At 49.6% G+C, this 18313-nt stretch overlaps 1 protein-coding gene and 1 pseudogene across 3 annotated transcripts; one reads left to right on the top strand and one right to left on the bottom strand.

The window, feature by feature from the left end:
* Window positions 1-335: 335 nt before the first annotated feature.
* Window positions 336-4222, bottom strand: GGT6 (gamma-glutamyltransferase 6). Of its 3 annotated transcripts, XM_033185022.1 has the most exons (4): window positions 3788-4222; window positions 2965-3167; window positions 2754-2867; window positions 336-2469 (listed from the first exon to the last, which is right to left on the bottom strand). In XM_033185022.1, exons 1-4 carry the CDS (start codon window positions 3925-3927, stop codon window positions 1433-1435), a joined length of 1494 nt encoding a protein of 497 aa, XP_033040913.1. In that variant the 5' UTR covers window positions 3928-4222; the 3' UTR covers window positions 336-1432. The 3 variants fall into 3 exon arrangements, with proteins under 3 accessions (XP_033040913.1, XP_033040914.1, XP_033040916.1); XM_033185023.1 differs by lacking the exon at window positions 2754-2867; XM_033185025.1 differs by lacking the exon at window positions 2754-2867 and having other exon boundaries at window positions 336-1879.
* Window positions 3182-17266, top strand: LOC117067888 (annotated as a pseudogene).
* Window positions 17267-18313: the final 1047 nt, after the last annotated feature.

Genomic DNA, 18313 nt, shown 5'->3' with positions numbered 1-18313 from the left:
ACCTAACCCTGGGGGCAGGTCAGGGCTAACCTTCACCTTGAATTTCCACATGCTCAACTCCAACCCCTTTGTACCCAAGCCCCTGGGGCACCTTCTCACCCTCTCAACCGCTTCTCTGCTTTGCTGTCTGTTCTGGAAAGTGAAATGAAAACATTCATCTTGCACATCTGGTGCCCCAGGAGGCAGGAGGTGAACGGAGCAGGGGGAAGCTGAACGATGTCAACCCAGGCTCTCCCCTCTCTGGTTGTTGGTCACCTGTGCTGCCCATCAGGGAAGCCCTGACTCCAGTTGCTTCAAAAGCTGATGGAAAATTAACCAAGAAGCAGGAATGGTGCTTGATTTCCAGGAGACTTGATCTTTATTTTGTACCCAGTCTGGTTGAGGAAGATAGGTCAGGGGTGTCCTGAAGGGAAGGACAGAGATGCCAACAGTACCCTGGGCTCTGCCTGTCCTGCTCCGTGGGGCCCAGAGCCTAGGCAGAGGCTCTGTACTCTCCACTGTCCTCCCGAAAGCTGGATCTGAACTCAGGGCTACCCCCAGGCCCTGTTGCTTTTTCCTTATTACCCTGATGTTCTTAGCTGATAAAACAGCTAGAGATTCCATCCAGTGTGGGTGATCTGAAGAATGATTGTATTAGCTCTGGATGCCAGAACTCAAGTCTAGGTAACTGAAAAGGCCAGAGGTGGGGGCCTGAGCCAGCAGTGAGCACATAATAGATACACACTCTTTTTTTTAGACAGGGTTTCGCTCTTGTTGCCCAGGTGGGGTTGCAATGGTGCGATCTCGGCTCACTGCAACCTCCACCTCCCGGGTTCAAGTGATTCTGCTGCCTCAGCCTCCCAAGTAGCTGGGATTACAGGTGCACGCCACCTCGCCCAGCTAATTTTTTGTATTTTTAGTAGAGAGGGGGTTTCACCATGTTGCCCAGGCTGGTCTCGAACTCCTAGCCTCAGGTGATCCACCTGCCTTGGCCTTCCGAAGTGCTGCGATTACAGGCGTGAGCCACTGCACCCAGCTATTATTATTATTATTATTATTACTATTATTATTATTATTATTAAAGACAGGGTCTCACTCTGTTGTCCAGGCTGGAACGCAGTGGTGTGACCCTAGCTTTCTACAGCCTTGAACTCCTGAGCTCAAGCAGGCTTCCTGCCTCAGCCTCCCAAGCAGCTGGGACAACAGGCATGTGCCACCGCCCCGGCAAATTTTTAAATTTTTAGTACAGACAAAAGTTCTTGCTCTGTTGTTTAGGCTGGTTTCAAACTCCTGGCCTCAAGGCGTCTTCCTGCCTTGTCTACCCAAAGAGCTGAGATTACAGATGTGAGGCACCACACCCTGTGGGTGCACACTCGACTGCTGCTGGATCTGCTCTGCTCCTGCCCCCCTGCTTCAGATAACTCTGTCTTCTGCCAGACCCACTTCCATCCTGTCAGAACCCCTGGAAGGGGCAGCAGTCATGGGGGACACTGGAGACATGGGCGTGCTCTGCGTGGGCTGCCACCTGGAGCAGGGTCCCTCGGCCACAAGTGTTGGGATGCTGTGTTGGTTCCTGCTGCCCCTGGTGCTGGGCCTGGGTTGGGGGTCCTGCCGCCAGATGCCTGAGTATGGTGTGAGTCATGGCCCTGGCCACCTCAGGGGTCCCTGAAGCCACGAGCCCCAACACATCGGCCTCTGTGTCATCTAGGCTGCCACGGAGGATGAGGGGGCAGGCCCAGGCACTAGCAGTAGACTTGGCCACCAGGTTGCTGAGCAGAACCCCAGTGCTTGGGGACAGGTGTGCAGACCCAAAGGAGCAGTTGAGCGAGGAGGTGAGAAGGAGCACAGAGCCGCTGCTGTCCACGACGGCCAGGGCGCTGCTCTCGGGGCTCACAGCAGTCTGCAGGAATGGTGGGCAGGGGTCAGGGATGGGCACCCCGGAGTGCAGGGCTGCCTCCAACAGTGCCAGCAGTTCTGGGCCAGCTGAGGGACTGGGGGTGGTGAACAGGATGCCCTGGGGCACAGGTAGCTGCTGTGCTGGTTCCAAAGTGGGCCTGGGTCCAGCTGAGGGCACCTCCAGCCCCAGGTCTCCCGCCAGCCGACTCAGTAGAGCATCCCCAGCAAGGTCTGAGGTGGGGGCAAGGGCTGCCCTGCGAAGCACAGCTGCCAGTTGTGGGTTGGTGGCTCGGGCCCCAGCGTCCAGGGGCGTCCCATCAGCATGGCAAAGTAGTGGACAGAGGCCTTCTGTGCCCCGGGCCGCCAGAGCCCTTGCCAAGGCTGTGTCCACCAGGAAGCCCTCCTGAGCCAGCGTGGTGGGGCCCACTAGCAGGCGCGGCCAGGGCAGGCGACCAAAGCGTGCATGCAGTAGGTGCAGGGTGGGCAGAGCCGTGGGCAGCCCCAGGCCGGGGGCCAGGGTCTGTGCTGGGCCTGATGTCAGGGCCGTGGAATTGCCCGAGGAGCTATCGTGGAAGAGGCCCCAAAACGTGGCACCTGCAGGAGACAGAGGGGTCACTCAGCAGCCGCAGGTCAAGAGTCACTGACTTGTTTCAGTCAAAATCCCTTGACTGAGCCTGGGATCAGAAGTTACTGACCAGGCCTGAGGTCAAGGTTTCACGGACCTGAGCTCAAGGGTCATAGCCTGGGGTTGGGACTGCCGCCCAAACCCTAGGTCCTGTTCAGTAAGCAGCCTTGAGGTCAGGGCTACTGACTCTCTAAGTTCCAGGTCACCGATCAGGCTGTGGGTTGGGTTGCAGTCTGGGGTCGGGGTCACTGACCTAGCCCTGTGGCGTGAGGATGCACCACTGCCAGGCACAATGCGGCTCCAACTCCAGCATCCACGACGTTGCCCCCGGCAACAAGCAGCTCTCGGCCTAGGTGGGAGCATGTGACTGCAGCAAGGAAGGCACTGTCATGCAGCAAGGAGGGGAGCTGGGCCGGTGACCCCCGACCCTCCCCTCCCCCAAGCTGCCCCCAGTACTGACTGACCTGCAGGGCTGATGATGGCACCGTGGTGGTATACGCCAGGGTCGTGGGAGTGTCCGCCAGGTGGAGGGGCCACAGAGCCCAAGCTTCCTGTCGAGCTGCGCTGATTCTGGAGCTGCCTCACAGCCAGGGAGCAGCCAACAGCCAGCAGCAGCAGGGCTGCCACTACACGGGCCCAGGTTCCGGGCAGCCCACCAGCCTTGTTCCTGTAGAGGGGGGGTGTCCTGAGCCAGGACTGGGACAGAGGGATGCCCACGAACCCCAAGAGACTCCAGGGAATGTTTCCCAAAAGGTTTGATTTAACAAGAGGAGTACAAGTCTGCCAAGGAGAAAGGGCGTCTTGGTAGTTGGCACAGCTTGGGCAAAGACATGGAGGTGGGAAAGCACTTGGGGAAATAGGCTAGCTGAGGAGGGATCCTCTGGAGGGGAGATTGGAGGGGCAGAGTCCAATCAGGTGGGAGGGAGGCCCAGTGGGGTGTGGCAGTCAGGAGAGAAGCGGCTGGGGAGCAGGCCCAGCCAGGCATAGCCAGGCCCCAACCTGCCCAGCAGGTGCCTCCTGCACCAGGGCTTGCGGGCTGGGGACCTTTGACAGAGCAGCAGATGGGACAGAGGCCGGCTTGGTACAGATGTCCCTCCAGGTGCATAGACTTTTGATTGGGTCAGGCCAAGTCTGGGGCTACAGCCTAGGTTTTCCCCCAAATCCATCGGACAGTGCCTGGAGCTAAGCCCAGCGGGAAGTTGCCTGGTCCTCCTGAGGGGCTCCGAGACAGGTACTTGCCAACCTCAAGCCTGGGGAGCCTGGTGCTCAGACCCCTCCCTTACCTACCTGGAAGAGTCCTGGTGCCTCCAGGGGTTTGGAACCAGCACTTCTGATGTCTCCTCCTCCTCCTCTTCCTCCTCCAACTCCAAGCTTGGCTCCCAGGGCAGCAGCTTCTGATAGACCACAGGCTCTGCTGCCAGCTCCATGGCCCCCCAGTGCTCACCCCAGCCCTCCTGCCTGCCAGCCTTCCCGGCTGTGTCTCAGAGGCCCTGCCCAAGCCTGGCAGGTGGGAGGTGGCAGCGACCTTGGGGAAGGGTGGGGGTGGAATCCAGAACAGGTCTGGGCAGGGCACGGGGCCAAGGAGGCTGCATCAGAGCCTGCCCCATTAGGACACAAGGCCCGAGGAGCTCTTGCGACAGGGCTCCCAGGTGACTGCCTGTAAGGGGTCACAGCTCAGTGAGGTCGACGAGGAGTTCAGCCCTAATGCCACAACCTTGACACCCAGGCACCTGCTGGGCTCCTCCCCTTGGGGGATGTAGCCCATGGATGCCCCCAGGACTGTAGTTTAGGGACTGTGGACTTGAATTAGAGCTACAGTTACATGGTGGCTTGGGTCGGAGCTCCCATGTGCTTGAGTCAGCACGTGACTAGGTTCTGGCGTGGGGTGTCTGGTCTCTGGCTGGGGTCAAGGCTCAGCCTGTGGCTACTCTGGGTCTGGGTTTCTTTGGGGAGCAACTTGGTTCATAACTCCCTGTGCGTGTTTTGCGACTTTTGTCCAGAAGGTAGCGCCACAGCCTGGAAACCAACATTTCTAAGTTCATTTTGGGATTCCCATCAAGGACCTGTTGCAAAACAGTGCTGTTTGTAATGGCCCCAAATTGGAAACTGCCTAAATGCCCATTATTGCTAGAATGAATGATGTAAGTCACAACGGACCACTCTGCAGCAATGTGAATGAGCAATCTGCAATCATATGCAATAGTGTACACAAGTCTGACAAACATAAGGACGAAGGAAAGCAGCCAGGCAGGAGACAGCACGCGCTATATGCTTTCATTTACACAAAGTACACACACAGGCAACAACAGTCTGCCCTTAGAAGTCAGATAGTGACTGGAGCAGGGACCAGGGGGCTTCTGGGATGCTGGAGATGTCCTTTCTTTCCTCTCTTTTCCTTCCTTTCCTTTCTTTTCTTCCCTTTCTTTTCTTTCTTTCTTGACAGAATTTTCGTTCTTGCTGCCCAGGCTGGAGTGCAATGGTGCAATCTCAGCTCACTGCAACTTCCACCTCCTGAGTTCGAGCAATTCTCCTGCCTCAGCCTCCCAAGTGGCTGGGATTACAGGCACGTGCCACCATGCCTGGCTAATTTTTTGTGTTTTTAGTAGAGACATGTTGGCCAGGCTGGTCTTGAACTCTTGACCTCGGGTAATCCACCCACCTCGGCCTCCCAAAGTACTAGGATTACAGGTGTGAGCCACCACACCCGGCCAAGATGTTGCTTCTTAATCTGAGTGCTGGTGACACAAGTGCCCTGAGTGTGAAAATGCATCAAGTTGGACAATGATGACGTGTACTTTTCTGTATGAATATTGTCTTTCAATAAAAAAGTAAAAATGAAAAAGCTCATGTATTTTCTACATTAAAACAACCACCATGAAAATCATCCTTCAAATCATCCATCATCCCATCTGGTTCTCCAGCTGCTTCCCTTTCTCGCGGCCTCTTCACAAGCAAGTACAGGGGTTCTTTAAGGCTGGTGTGCGTCACGATCACCTGGGCAGCTTGTTAAGTCAGATCGCTGGGCTCCCCTCCCAGAAAGTCTGGCTCCAGGTGTAGGGTCTAGAACATGCTTTCCTAACTGCCAGTCCTGGAACCACGCCTTCAATCTAAAACAAAAGTGTACACCTGCTGTCTTCACGTCTTTCTCTCCTGTTTCTTCCCTGAGCTGGTTTCTGTCTCTCATTCCCCAGAGAAACCTTTGGTTTCCTTTTTTTTTTTTTTTCTTGGACCAATAAAAAACCAACCAACCAACCAAACAGAGCAGCCTAGGGTTGCCACCTTCTTATTTTGCCAGTGTTTGGGAGATGGGAATCAAAATGACCATTTTTATGATTTTATGACATGTATGTCATAAAATAATTCAGTTTCACTTTCTGCTAACATGGTGTAAGAAGGTTAGAATTTCAGAATGAAGGTCCGTCCTTCCTTCCTGAGAAAAGGCATCTGAGAGCCTTACGGCTCTGTGCTGCCCCCATCTCCTGCCCCACCCTCAGTCTGGCCTTTGGACTCCTAGCATTGCTCCTTTTGTCCAGCAGGCAGAATTATTTTCGGCCCCGACCCTGCCCAGCCAACATTCCTCTGCTCTTAGAGCTAGGTCCTGACAAGCTCTTTGGGACAAGACCTCCACTGGTTGGGTTCTGGGAACATTTCTTAGTGTGGCCTTTCTCATTTCTGCAGCTCTGGACCTATCAGCTAAGCTCCAATTAGATGCAGATGGGTTCTGGGGATAAATGCTCAGGCCAAAGTAGCTCCAGGGGCAGATGGACTCGGTCATTTTAGGGCTCAGGGTAGGGGTGGGTGTTGGCAATGGCTTCAGGAGAACTGGGTCTAGTCCTATGTCTGCTAATAACTGAATATATGACTGCAGGAGAGACATTTAACCTCTGGGAGTCTTGATTTCACTTCTGTAAAATGAGGATAACAATATTTATCTTCCTAGTGCTGTTTTGAGGATTACACAAAATACATTTAAAGTAGCCAGGCGTGGGGGCTCGTGCCTGTAATCCCAGCACTTTGGGAGGCCAAGGCAGGTGGATCACGAGGTCAGGAGATCCAGACCATCCTGGCTAACATGGTGAAACCCCGTCTCTACTAAAAATACAAAAATATTAGCTGGGTGTGGTGGTGGGCACCTGTAGTCCCAGCTACTCGGGAGGCTGAGGCAGGAGAATGGCGTGAACCCAGGAGGTAGAGCTTGCAGTTAACTGAGATCGTGCCACTACACTCCAGCCTGGGCGACAGAGCGAGAAAAGAAAAAAAAGAAAATATATTTAAAGCATCTAGACCAGTGCTTAGTACAGCACACACACAAAGGGTGGCTTGAAGTCTGAAGCGTAAGACTGTAGATTCATTAATTTCTCCATTCATTTCCTCATTTGTCCTCTTATCCTAATGGTTCTCAACCTTGGATACATGTTACAATTACCTGGCAAGCTTTGGAAAATTCTAATACCTATGCAGACCAGTTAAATAACGAAATCAGGATCTCTAGATTGTAGCTTCATCAGTTTTTTTTTTTTTTTTTGAGACGGAGCCTCGCTCTGTCGCCCGGGCTGGAGTGCAGTGGCCGGATCTCAGCTCACTGCAAGCTCCGCCTCCCGGGTTTACGCCATTCTCCTGCCTCAGCCTCCCGAGTAGCTGGGACTACAGGCGCCCGCCACCACGCCCGGCTAATTTTTTGTATTTTTTTAGTAGAGACGGGGTTTCACCATGTTAGCCAGGATGGTCTCGATCTCCTAGACCTCGTGATCCGCCCGTCTTGGCCTCCCAAAGTGCTGGGATTACAGGCTTGAGCCACTGCGCCGGGCCGCTTCATCAGTTTTTGAAGCTTCCCAGGTGTTTTCAATGTGGAGGCAAGGTTGAGAACCACCGCTTTAGCTAGTGATTTCTGCAATTCGAATCACCTGTAGCAATTGGAAGACACCCAAACACCAATATCCTCGCCCCTCCCTTTCTCCCACTCCCACGCCAATTGAATCAGCTTCTCTGAAAGTGAGTCTCAGTCATGATGACGTTTTTTGTTTTGTTTTGTTTTTTAAGATGGAGTTTCGTTCTTGTTGCCCAGGCTGGAGTGCAATGGCACGATCTCAGCTCATCGCAACCTCTGCCTCCCAGGTTCAAGCGATTCTCCTGCCTCAGCCTCCCAAGTAGCTGGGATTACAGGCACCCACCACCACAACCGGCTAATTTTTATATTTTTTAGTAGAAACAGGGTTTCACCATGTTGACCAGGTTGGTCTCAAACTCCTGGCCTCAGATTGATCTGTCTGCGTTGGCCTCCCAAAGTACTGGGATTGCAGGCTTGAGCCACTACACCTGGCCTCTGGCTGCCCCTTCTAACCAAGAAAGGACCCTGAGATGAGAAACAAGGAAGAGTATGGGCCCCATGTGTGTGTAAAGCCTTTCCCCAGACTGACTTTATAAGCGGCCCTCTTGGACATGCTGGGATTTGACTCTATAGAATAGAGACAATGAAGTATGTGTATGTGGCAGGGTTGGGGGTGGGGATAAAAGTGGCTTTTCCTTGCAAGATAGCTCTCTCTGTGCAATGTGACCAAAATACCAGAATATCGTTAAAGTACTTTAAAAAAATTGTTCCAGGTGATTCCTGTTGCAATACAATGGCATTCAGAAATTCTTAACTCGGAGTCAGCATCCGATAGTCCGTGAAAGACGTAGGTATTCCCATTTCCTGAGTTTACAATTACCCTAGTAAATGGCAAATCCTCATTCTTTTTTTTTTTCCAGATGGAGTCTTACTCTGTTGCCCAGGCTGGAGTGCAGTAGCGCGATCTCGCCTCACTGCAACCTCTACCTGCCGGGTTCAAGAGGGAACAAGAGGGAAACTCTGTCTCAAAAAAAAAAAAAAAGATAGTGATTCCTATCATACTTGAGTTTAATTTAGGGGCTTGTACAAGGCAGAAGACAGATGGGCCTTGGAAAATAACAGTAGATATAGTTTAAAAAAAAAAAGAGTCACTCAAATTGTAGCTGCTGTTCTAGGTGTTTCTTTCTTTCTTTCTTTCCTTCTTTTTTTTTTTTTTTTGAGACAGAGTCTTGCTCTGTTGCCCAGGCTGGATTGCAGTGGTGTGATCTCGACTCACTGCAACCTCTGTCTCCTGGGTTCAAGCAATTCTTCTACCTCAGCCTCCCAACTAGCTGGGATTACAGGTGCCTGCCATCACACCTGGCTAATTTTTGCATTTTTAGTAGAGACAGGGTTTCACCATGTTGGCCAGGCTGGTCTTGAACTCCTGACCTTAGGTGATCTACCCATGTCAGCCTCCCAAAGTGCTGGGATTACAGGCGTGAGCCACCACGCCCAGCCTTTAGGTGTTTCTTTATGGGGAAAATCAACATAGCTCCTGGAAAATGCTTTCTTCTTTTGTTTTGTTTTTTTGTTTTTTTTTGAGATGGAGTTTGTCTCTGTCACCCCGGCTGGAGCACAGTGGTGCAATCTCAGCTCACTGCAAACTCCACCTCCCAGGTTCAAGCAATTCTCCTGTCTCAGCCTCCTGAGCAGCTGGGATTACAGGTGCCCACCACCACACCCAGCTAATTTTTGCATTTTTAGTAGAGACAGGGTTTCGCCACATTGGCTGGGCTGGTCTTGAACCCCTGACCTCAGGTGACCCACCCACCTCGGCCTCCCAAAGTGCTGGGATTACAGGTGTGAGCCACCATGCCCCATCTCTAGGTGTTTCTTTACGGGGAAGATCAACATAGCTCCTGGAAAATGCTTTCTTCTTTTTTTATTTTATTTTATTTTTTAGTTTATTTATTTATTTATTTTTTGAGATGGAGTTCGTCTCTGTCACCCAGGCTAGAGCATAGTGGCACAATCTCGGCTCACTGCAACCTCTGCCTCCTAGGTTCAAGCGATTCTCCTGTCTCAGCCTCCTGAGTAGCTGGGATTACAGGCATGTGCCACCATGCCTGGGTAATTTTTGTATTTTTAGTAGAGATGGGGTTTTACCACATTGGCCAGGCTGATCTCGAGCTCCTGACCTCAGGTGATCTGCCTGCCTTGGCCTCCCAAAGTGCTGCGATTACAGGCATGAGCCACTGCCCCCGGCCAAATGTTTTGTTCTTTATTCCAATAACCAAAGAATCCGGAAGTCATTTGCTTTTACCTGGTAGGGACAGCAGTGCACCTTTACAATCTTGCCTCAGAGTTGTGGCAACACAGTATCTAATGGTCAAGGTCAGGGATATAAACCATGGCAGCTGGTGCTCAAATGAGGTGGAGACAGTGGTGCCTTCCCCAGACATTTCTGCAACGTGATTTTGAGCATTGGTCTTGGCTGCACAGCCTCTGAGCTAGCTCTCCAACATCTCTACCCCCCATCCACTTTCTGTGCCCACCGATTTTTCATAAATTTATTTTCTATTTAACTCAGGCAGAAGTATGTCTTTCGTTTACAATTAATAACACTGACTGATGCATAGCCTTCTAGGAGTCCCTAGAGGGCAGCACACAGCATCTGCAGCTTGAAGCGGGAGCCGGGAGGCAGAAGCAGCACTGGATCACATTGGACCCTGGCTCAAAGACTCTGCAAAGGTAAAGAGGGCATTTGTGCTTTCCTGACCTGTTGGCTCTCAGGAAGAGTGTGTCTTAGACCTGGACTAAGGAGGAAGACTCAGACTAAGGAAGTTCAATTCCAGTAGGAGGCCATTGCTTTGTAAATTTTTTTTCTTCATATTTCTAAAGCAGAAGGGATGAATTATGAGGCGCTTCGGGTGTCTCTTTCCTGCTAGCATCTACTTCTTTATTCACTGCTTTTACCTCTTGTCAAAAGTATTCTAGCTGCCTTTCGGCCCCAGCCTTTGTCTTGTGCCGAGAGTCTTGTTTATCTTAGACATTACCTGCGTGCCACCACAACCAGGTTCCTGGCTGCCTACCCTCTATTCTTCTCCTTAATAGCATCCAGATTTTCTTTTTCTTTCTTTCTTTTTTTTTTTTTTTGAGACAGAGTCTCACTCTGTGTGCAGTGGCATGATCTCAGCTCACTGCAATCTCTGTGTCCCAGGTTCAAGCGATTCTCCTGCCTCAGCCTCCCAAGTAGCTGGGATTACAGGCATGCACCACCACGCCTGGCTCATTTTTGTATTTTTTTAGTAGAGACAGGGTTTCTCCATACTGGTCATGCTGGTCTTGAACTCCCAACCTCAGGTGATCTGCCCACCTTGACCTCCCAAAGAGCTGGGATTACAGATGTGAGCCACCACTCTTAGTCCAGATTTTTCTTTTCTTTTTCTCTTTCTTTCTTTCTTTCTTCCCTTCTTTCTTTTCTTTTCTTTTCTATTCTTTTTTTTTTTGACAGAGTTTTCCTCTCCCAAGTTGCTGGGATTACAAGCATGCCCCACCATGCCCGGTAATTTTGTATTTTTTTTTTAGTAGAGATGGGGTTTCTCCGTGTTGGTCAGGCTGGTCTCAAACTCCCGACTTCAGGTGATCCGCCCACCTTGGCCTCCCAAAGTGCTGGGATTACAGGCGTGAGCCACCGTGCCCGGCCCAGATTTTCTAATAGGGAATTATTCCTTGCTACTGTGTGTCGAATCCTGGGGAGAGAAGTTGAGGTCATTAACAGTCCTAGGGTTTGGGGCTGACCTAGAGGAAAATGACCACGAGATGGCAGTAGCATGCAATGAGCTTTACTGGGGCGGCTCTGAGACAGGGTTACTTGTGAGGGGAAGTCCCCCCATAGCGGGAGTCCTTCTAAGGATAGTGATGCGGGGCCACCATCCAGAAAGAGAAGACAAGCGAGCTTCTGGGGAGAGGGGTATCAGGGAGGCGCTTTACATGTCTAGATGAGGAGGGGTGTCTCTGGGTCAGAGAACTGCCAAGGGCAGCCCTGGCTTGGGCTCTGTTGTAACCCCAGGGTTTATCCTCTCTATGGCCAGCACATGTGGGGTGCAGTCTGGCAGGGTCCATAAAGCAGGCAGGCTCTAAGTGGCTAGAAAGACATTTATTTGGGCTATTTAATTAAAAGCAACTGGATGTGTAAAAAACTGAGTTTAGCTCTTATGGGTTTTTGTGCTAGCAGTCCTGTCCTGAAGAAGTAAACAACGTAGAGCTCAAGGTTCGGCTCATTTATTTAACAGGGTGAATAACAGTGCCTGCCTCCCCCACTCTCTCCCACTACAGAAGCTGAGGGAGCAGATCCTTCCTCAATCTTCCCTGCTCGTATAGCCAAGGGCAAACATGGTGCCTAAGCTCAGCCAGTTCGAGAATTGTCTCCAGGTCTTTAAAATTGTATTTATTTATGTATTTATTTTTGAGACAGGGTCTTGCTCTGTTACCCACGCTGGAGTGCAGTGGTGCAATCGTGGCTCACTGCAGCCTTGATCTCCTAGGTTCAAGTGGTCCTCCTGCCTCAGCCTTTTGAGTAGCTGGGATCACAGGTATGTACCACCAGGCCCAGCTAATGTTTAAATTTTCTGTACAGATAGGATCTTGCTGTGTTGCCCAGGCTGGTCTCAAACTCCTGGCTTCAAAAGATCCTCCTTCCTTCCAAAGTGTTAAGATTACAGGTGTGAGCCCACCCCACACCTCTCACTTTTTTTTCGTGAGACAGCATGTTACTCTGTCTCCCAGGCTGGAGGGCAGTGGTTCAATCTCAGCTCACTGCAACGTCTGCCTCCTGGGCTCACGTGATCCTCCCACCTCAGCCTCCCAGGTAGTTGGGACTACCGGCCTGAGCTACCACGTCCAACCTTTTTTTTTTTTTTTTAGTAGAGATGAGTTTTCACTATGTTGCCTAGACTGGCCTCAAACTCCTGGGCTCAACCAATCTGCCCACCACCTCCCAAAGCATCTAGATTTTCTTTTTCCTTTTTTCTTTTCTTTTCTTTTCTTTTCTTTCTTTTTTTTTTTTTTTTTTTTTTTTTTGAGATAAAGTCTCGCTCTGTTACCCAGGCTGGAATGCAGTGGTGTGATCTGGGCTCACTGCAACCTCTCCCTCCCAGGTTCAAGCGATTCTCCCACCTTAGCCTCCCGAGTAGCTGGGACTACAAGTGTGTACCACCACACCTAGCTAATGTTTTTTTTTGTATTTTAGTAGAGATGGGGTTTCACCATGTTGCCCAGGCTGGCCTCGAACTCCTGAGCTCAGGCACTCTGCCCACCTTGGCCTCCCAAAGTGCTAGGATTACAGGTGTGAGCCACCGCGCCTGGCCGAGATTTTCTAACTGGGAATTATTAAATAGGCTGGGTTTCAGCCACTGCATCCAGCCCTCCCCAGGCCTTTTCATATGTGTGTACGACTTCAGTATTCGGAGATTTGGAGATGAGAATCATTGGCCAGTCTGGCCCTATCGAGAGACTCTGCCGTGCCGCTTCTCGATTCTATTTATTTATTTTAAGACGGAGTCTAACTCTGTCATCCAGGCTGGAATGCAGTGGCACGATCTCAGCTCACTGCAACCCCTACCTCCTGGGTTCAAGCGATTCTCCTGCCTCGGCCTCCTGAGAAGCTGGGATAACAGAAGCGTGCCACCACAAGCAGCTGATTTTTGCATTTTTTAGTAGAGACAGGGTTTCACCAAGTTGGCCAGGCTGGTTTCAAACTCCTGACCTCAGGTGACCCGCCCGCCTCGGCCTCCCAAAGTGCTGGGATGACAGGCGTGAGCTACTGAGCCCACCACTTCCCGTTTCTTGATCCTTTCGAGCAGGCTTTGTCAACCAGGTCCCTCCTCTGAACCACAGAACACAGGAATGATTTTCCCAATTCTCCAAAGAACCTTTGCCCTTTCCCTTTCTTCCTGCTGGAATTCCAACTCTAGTCCTGGGCCCTGGGGACGGCACGGCTGCGCTAAGGACAGTGCGGCAGGCAGCTAAACGGAGGCTGGGCTTTACTCACCTCTCAACCAGTGGTTTCTGCCCTGGACTCTAGATCTTTACATTTCTTGTCACACGGGCGAAATAAATCTCTCCTTTGTGTAGCTGTGAGGTTGAACAAATAGGACTCGCAGTTTGCCTTTATTTTAATCTCCTAATCTCCATTCAAATCTGTTTTGTGGGGATGGCCCCTCACCGTTCTTTTGAATGGAACATAGGGCAGGCCCATGTCTTTTTGGGACACTCTCCTTTGGTAAAAAGTTTTTGGGTCACTTCAAGTTATAAAAGTTTCATTTCAGCCAGGCGCAGTGGCTCACGCCTGTAATCCCAGCACTTTGGGAGGCCGAGGTGGGTGGACCGCCTGAGGTCAGGAGTTTGAGACCAGCCTGGCCAACATGTTGAAACCCCATCTCTACTAAAAATACAAAATTAGCCAGGTATGGTGGCGGGCGCCTGTCGTCCCAGCTACTCGGGAGGCTGAGGCAGGAGAATCGCTTGAACCTGGGAGGCAGAGGTTGCAATGAGCTGAGATCGCACCACTGTACTCTGGCCTGGGTGACAGAGTGAGACCCTGTCTCAAAAAAAAAAAAGTTTCATTTCAATAATTGCGATGAAAAAAATAAGTGTGGTCCCTTTCATGGAGCTGGAGGGTAGAGCAGTGGCTGCCAGGGGCTGGGGGAGGTGGGCTGGGACTTGCTTAGTGTGTGGGGTTCCATCTGGGATGACAAACAGCTTCTGCAGATGGCTGCGCAACAGCGTGAGCATATTTGGGGCCACTGAAATGATTCATATACATGTAAATTGGTTAAAATGGTAAATTTTGTGTTGTGTATATTGTATCACAATGAAAAAATGCAAAAAAGGTATAAGCCAAAACCCCCAAAACACCCCACAGCCCCTCCCCCAAATGTGAAAGTCCATTTAAAGTTAAAAACTTCTCCCTTGCACCTTCACGGTCTGTTTTGGGCAAGCAGCATGCAAGAGGAAAAGTGTGTGTGTGTGTGTGTGTGTTTGTGTGTGTGTGTGTAAGAAAGGGTATGGTGAGGAGAGAGAGACTCTAATGAACTTCTCAATGTACCCCCAACCCCTACCTGCTCCTATGCCCTGGGATTCTCCTCCTCACTCACTTGGCTGCTTTTGTAGCCCCAGGGTTGACATGGCCGGGGAAGAGGAAGAAAGGGGCAGGAAAGATCTGATTTTGTACCAGCTGGTATAGAAGCTTCTTGGACTTTGTATATAGCTGACTCTTTATCTATTGGGGGACTTCTTTAAGTCCTTCCAAGACCTCCAGCCGACCCCATTATTGGGGTCTCACCTCCAGTTCCCTGGGTATAGCTGAACTCTTCTTGGCTCACATGCAGCTCAGGCCTCAGTTTCTTGCTGCCGGGGCCGCATCTTTCTCTCCAGGTGGCGCTCCTGGGCAGGTTTTATTCCTTGTGTTTTGTTTTGTTTTGTTTTGTTTTTAATAGCTCTTGCTCAAGGTTAGGCAGGTTTCAATGTGGCATGATGCTGGTTCTCCCTCCCGCATAGCTTACATCTGGCCCGTAGGAAACAATCACACATCCTTTTCCTGCGATAGATTTCAGGGGTACCAGTTTCCAATGCAGCCAACTCTCCAATATATGATCAAAACCACTATCAGCTAGCACATCTCTCATGCACTGAATTAATCATTTTTTTGTGTGATCGCTTCGGCAGCACATATACTAAATTTTTTTTTTTTTTTGTAGAGATGGGGTCTTGTCATGTTCACTAGGCTGGTTCACTAGGCTTGAGTTCACTAGGGTTGAGCAATCTTCCCACTTCGGCCTTCCAAAATGTTGGGATTACAGGCATAGCCACTGTTTCAGGACTTGGATTTTAAAAATCAGTTTTATTGAGGTATATATATATATATTTTTTTTTTTTTTTTTGAGACGGGGTCTTGCTCTGTCACCCAGGCTGGAGTGCAGTGGCACGATCTTGGCTCACCGCAACCTCTGCCTCCGGGGTTCAAGCGATTCTCCTGCCTCAGCCTCCCAGGTAGCTGAGAATACAGGCGCCCACTGCCAAGCCTGCTCCCAGGTAGCTGGGACTACAGGTACCCGCTGCCAAGCCCAGGTAACTTTTGTATTTTTAGTAGAGACGGGATTTCACCATATTGGTCAGGCTGGTCTCAAACTTCTGACCTCGTGATCCACCCACCTCAGCCTCCCAAAGTGCTGAGATTACAGGCATGAGCTGCCGTGCCCAGCTGACGTATAATTTACATAAAGTAAAAGTCACCAATTTTTGTGTATATTGCCAGCAACTGACACCACAATTAAGACAACGAAGGAACCGATCACTCCCGCAGCCAACACTATAGTTCACCGTGGAGGACCCCGTGGACAGCTCCAAGCCTCCCTCTGCATGACCATTTCCTGGGCGGAAGTCCTTTGAGCTAAGTGGGAAATTTGGACAGTACCCAACCTATGTGGAGGAACCATGTCCTGGCACTGGGGAAGTGGGAGAGTTAGAGCACCAAATCGAGGCTTGATCCGACCCATTGATCACACCTCACCCCATCACAGCAAGTTAGGTGTTTCCCTGCTTTTGGTTTGAGGCGTTACGTGAGAATCTCTTATCTCTGTAGGACTCTCCAGGGAGTGGTGTGTTGCGATTCCAGTAGTGGAAAGAACAAAATCAAAACACTGTATGGTGAAATCCTCAAAGGGAAGGACCCGGAACTCACATCCTTCGAGATATCATCTGTACCTCGGCACTGTTGTGACCGGGTGGGCAACGTAGCAGCAGAGTCAAGGGACACAATGTGTGCTAATAGTCTCCAGGCTCAAAAATGATTCAAGACCCTGACAGTGTCTCTCCAAAGACCAACACACGGGGATGGTACCAACCTGTCACTCAATTACAACGCAGGGCTGGCGACTAACTGGTTTAATTCGAGACCGTGGCTGGGATCACTGGTCTTTGCTTTGACAACAGAATTCGAGTCCCCGGAGAAAGAGCTATTCGACCAGGTTATAGACTAGTGGCTGGTAGAGTGCGAATGACAACATGTTGTACCATCAGGATGTGCTTAGATCAGTGTATGGACCGATCTATTGCACTGCTGTCAGTGTAACCAAGATTGTTGTATTCGAGGAGAAAGAGACGCTTGCCTGGAAAACACACGGACAGTTTTTTGAGTATGGGGGAGCCCTGCACCAACACATTATGATTTGAGGTCTCTTCTTGGATGCTCCCAAATCTGGCAATGGTGGCAAACTATTGGGCTAAAAGACTCAATCCAGCAAATTCTGGATTTAAGGCTCCTGATATAATACCTGGAGCAAATGTCACACTTCCTCTTACTCAGATGGCTGCTCACTGAGTGTCAAGAGGAACAGGGACAGGTATGTGGTCACTCCAACTTTGAACATCCTAAAGAATTATGGGGTAACAGGCTACAAATGAAAACGGTCAGTTCCTATTTAAAAAGAAAAAAAAAAAAAAAGACAGCCGCTCATCAGACCTCAGCAGCCAAGATGGTGAAGCAGGTCGAGAGTGAGGTTGCTTTTTAGGAAGCCTTGGATGCCACAGGCGATAAACTTGCAGTAGATGACTTCTCAGCCACGCGGTATGGGCCTTGCAAAATGATCAAGCCTTTCTTTATCCCCTCTCTGGAAAGTATTTCAATGTGCTATTCCTTGAAGCAGATGTGGATGACTGTCAGGATATTGCTTCAGAGTGTGAAGTCAAATGCATGCCAACATTCCAGTTTTTTTAAGAAGGGACAAAAAGTGGGTGAACTTTCTGGAGCTCATAAGGAAAAACTTGAAGCCACCATGAATGAATTAGTCTAATCGTGTTTTCTGAAAACATCACCAGCCATTGGCTATTTACAACTTGTAATTTTTTTAATTTACAAAAAAAAACCAAACAAAGTATGAAGACTATAAACCCAAATGCCATCTGGATGACAATAAAACATTCATTCTAACACCTGAAAAAAAAAAAAAGACAAAGAACATTTCCAACAACTGAGCATTTTCCTAGTCCCCCTTTGCTCCACCCCTTACCTCTGCTCCTTGACAACCACTCATCTGATTTTGATCCGTATATGTTGGTCTTTACCTAAGAAATCATGTTTTGAGGACTTATATATTGTAAATGGAATCATACAAGATGTACTTGTTCATTTCTTCTTTCACTGAGCATGAAGCCTTTGAGAAGCATCCATGTCATTCCGTGCATCTGTTTTTTCTTTTGGTTGCTGAGTAGTGTTTATTGTATCTGTGTGCCACAATGTATCAATTCACTCGTTGATGTTGACTGGATTGTTTCCAATTGTTTACTATAGTGAATATAGGCATTATAAGCATTTGTGTACAAGGCTTTGTGGGGACGTATGTTTTCATTCTTCTTGGATAAACATCTGAGTGAGATTGCCGGGTCATATGGTACATATATGGTTAACTCAGCAAGAAATCCACCAATTTATTTTCCAAAATAACTCTACCATTTTGCTTTCCCACCAGCATGGGATGAACATTCCAGTTGCTCTGTATTCTTGGCAACACTTAAGTATTGTCGGTTTTTAAGGTATGTGTGTGTGTGTGTGTGTGTGTGTTATCTCATTATAGTTTTAATTTCCATTTCCCTCATGTCTAATGATATTGGACATCATTTTATTCATTTATTGCTACTCATATATCTTCTTTGCTGAAATGTCTGTTGAAATCTTTTTCCCATTAAAAAAATCAGGTGATTTTATTTTATTACTGAGGTGGTGGTGGTGTTTTTGACAGAGTCTCACCCTTGTCACCCAGATTGGAGTGCATTGGTGCAACCTCGGCTCACTGCAACCTCTGCCTCCCAGGTCCAAGCGATTCTCCTGCTTCAGCCTCCCAAGTAGCTGGGATTACAGGTGCCTGCCACCATGCCCAGCTAATTTTTATATTTTTAGTAGAGATGGGTTTTCACCATGTTGGCCAGGTTGCTCTTGAACTCCT

Source organism: Trachypithecus francoisi, unplaced genomic scaffold (assembly GCF_009764315.1).
Source record: "Trachypithecus francoisi isolate TF-2019V2 unplaced genomic scaffold, Tfra_2.0 Lachesis_group20, whole genome shotgun sequence".
In the NCBI taxonomy this organism is placed as follows: domain Eukaryota; kingdom Metazoa; phylum Chordata; class Mammalia; order Primates; family Cercopithecidae; genus Trachypithecus; species Trachypithecus francoisi.
This window is presented reverse-complemented; position numbering and strand designations above follow the sequence as displayed.

Excerpts from the sequence above, each read along its gene's own strand:
- GGT6 (XM_033185022.1), bottom strand. The coding sequence starts at position 3,927 with ATGGAGCTGGCAGCAGAGCCTGTGGTCTATCAGAAGCTGCTGCCCTGG. Across the intron at positions 2,868-2,964 it reads TGCCATCATCAGCCCTGCAG|TCACATGCTCCCACCTAGGC; the intron begins GTCAGTCAGTAC and ends TCCTTGCTGCAG. Across the intron at positions 2,470-2,753 it reads TCCTCACGCCACAGGGCTAG|GTGCCACGTTTTGGGGCCTC; the intron begins GTCAGTGACCCC and ends TGTCTCCTGCAG.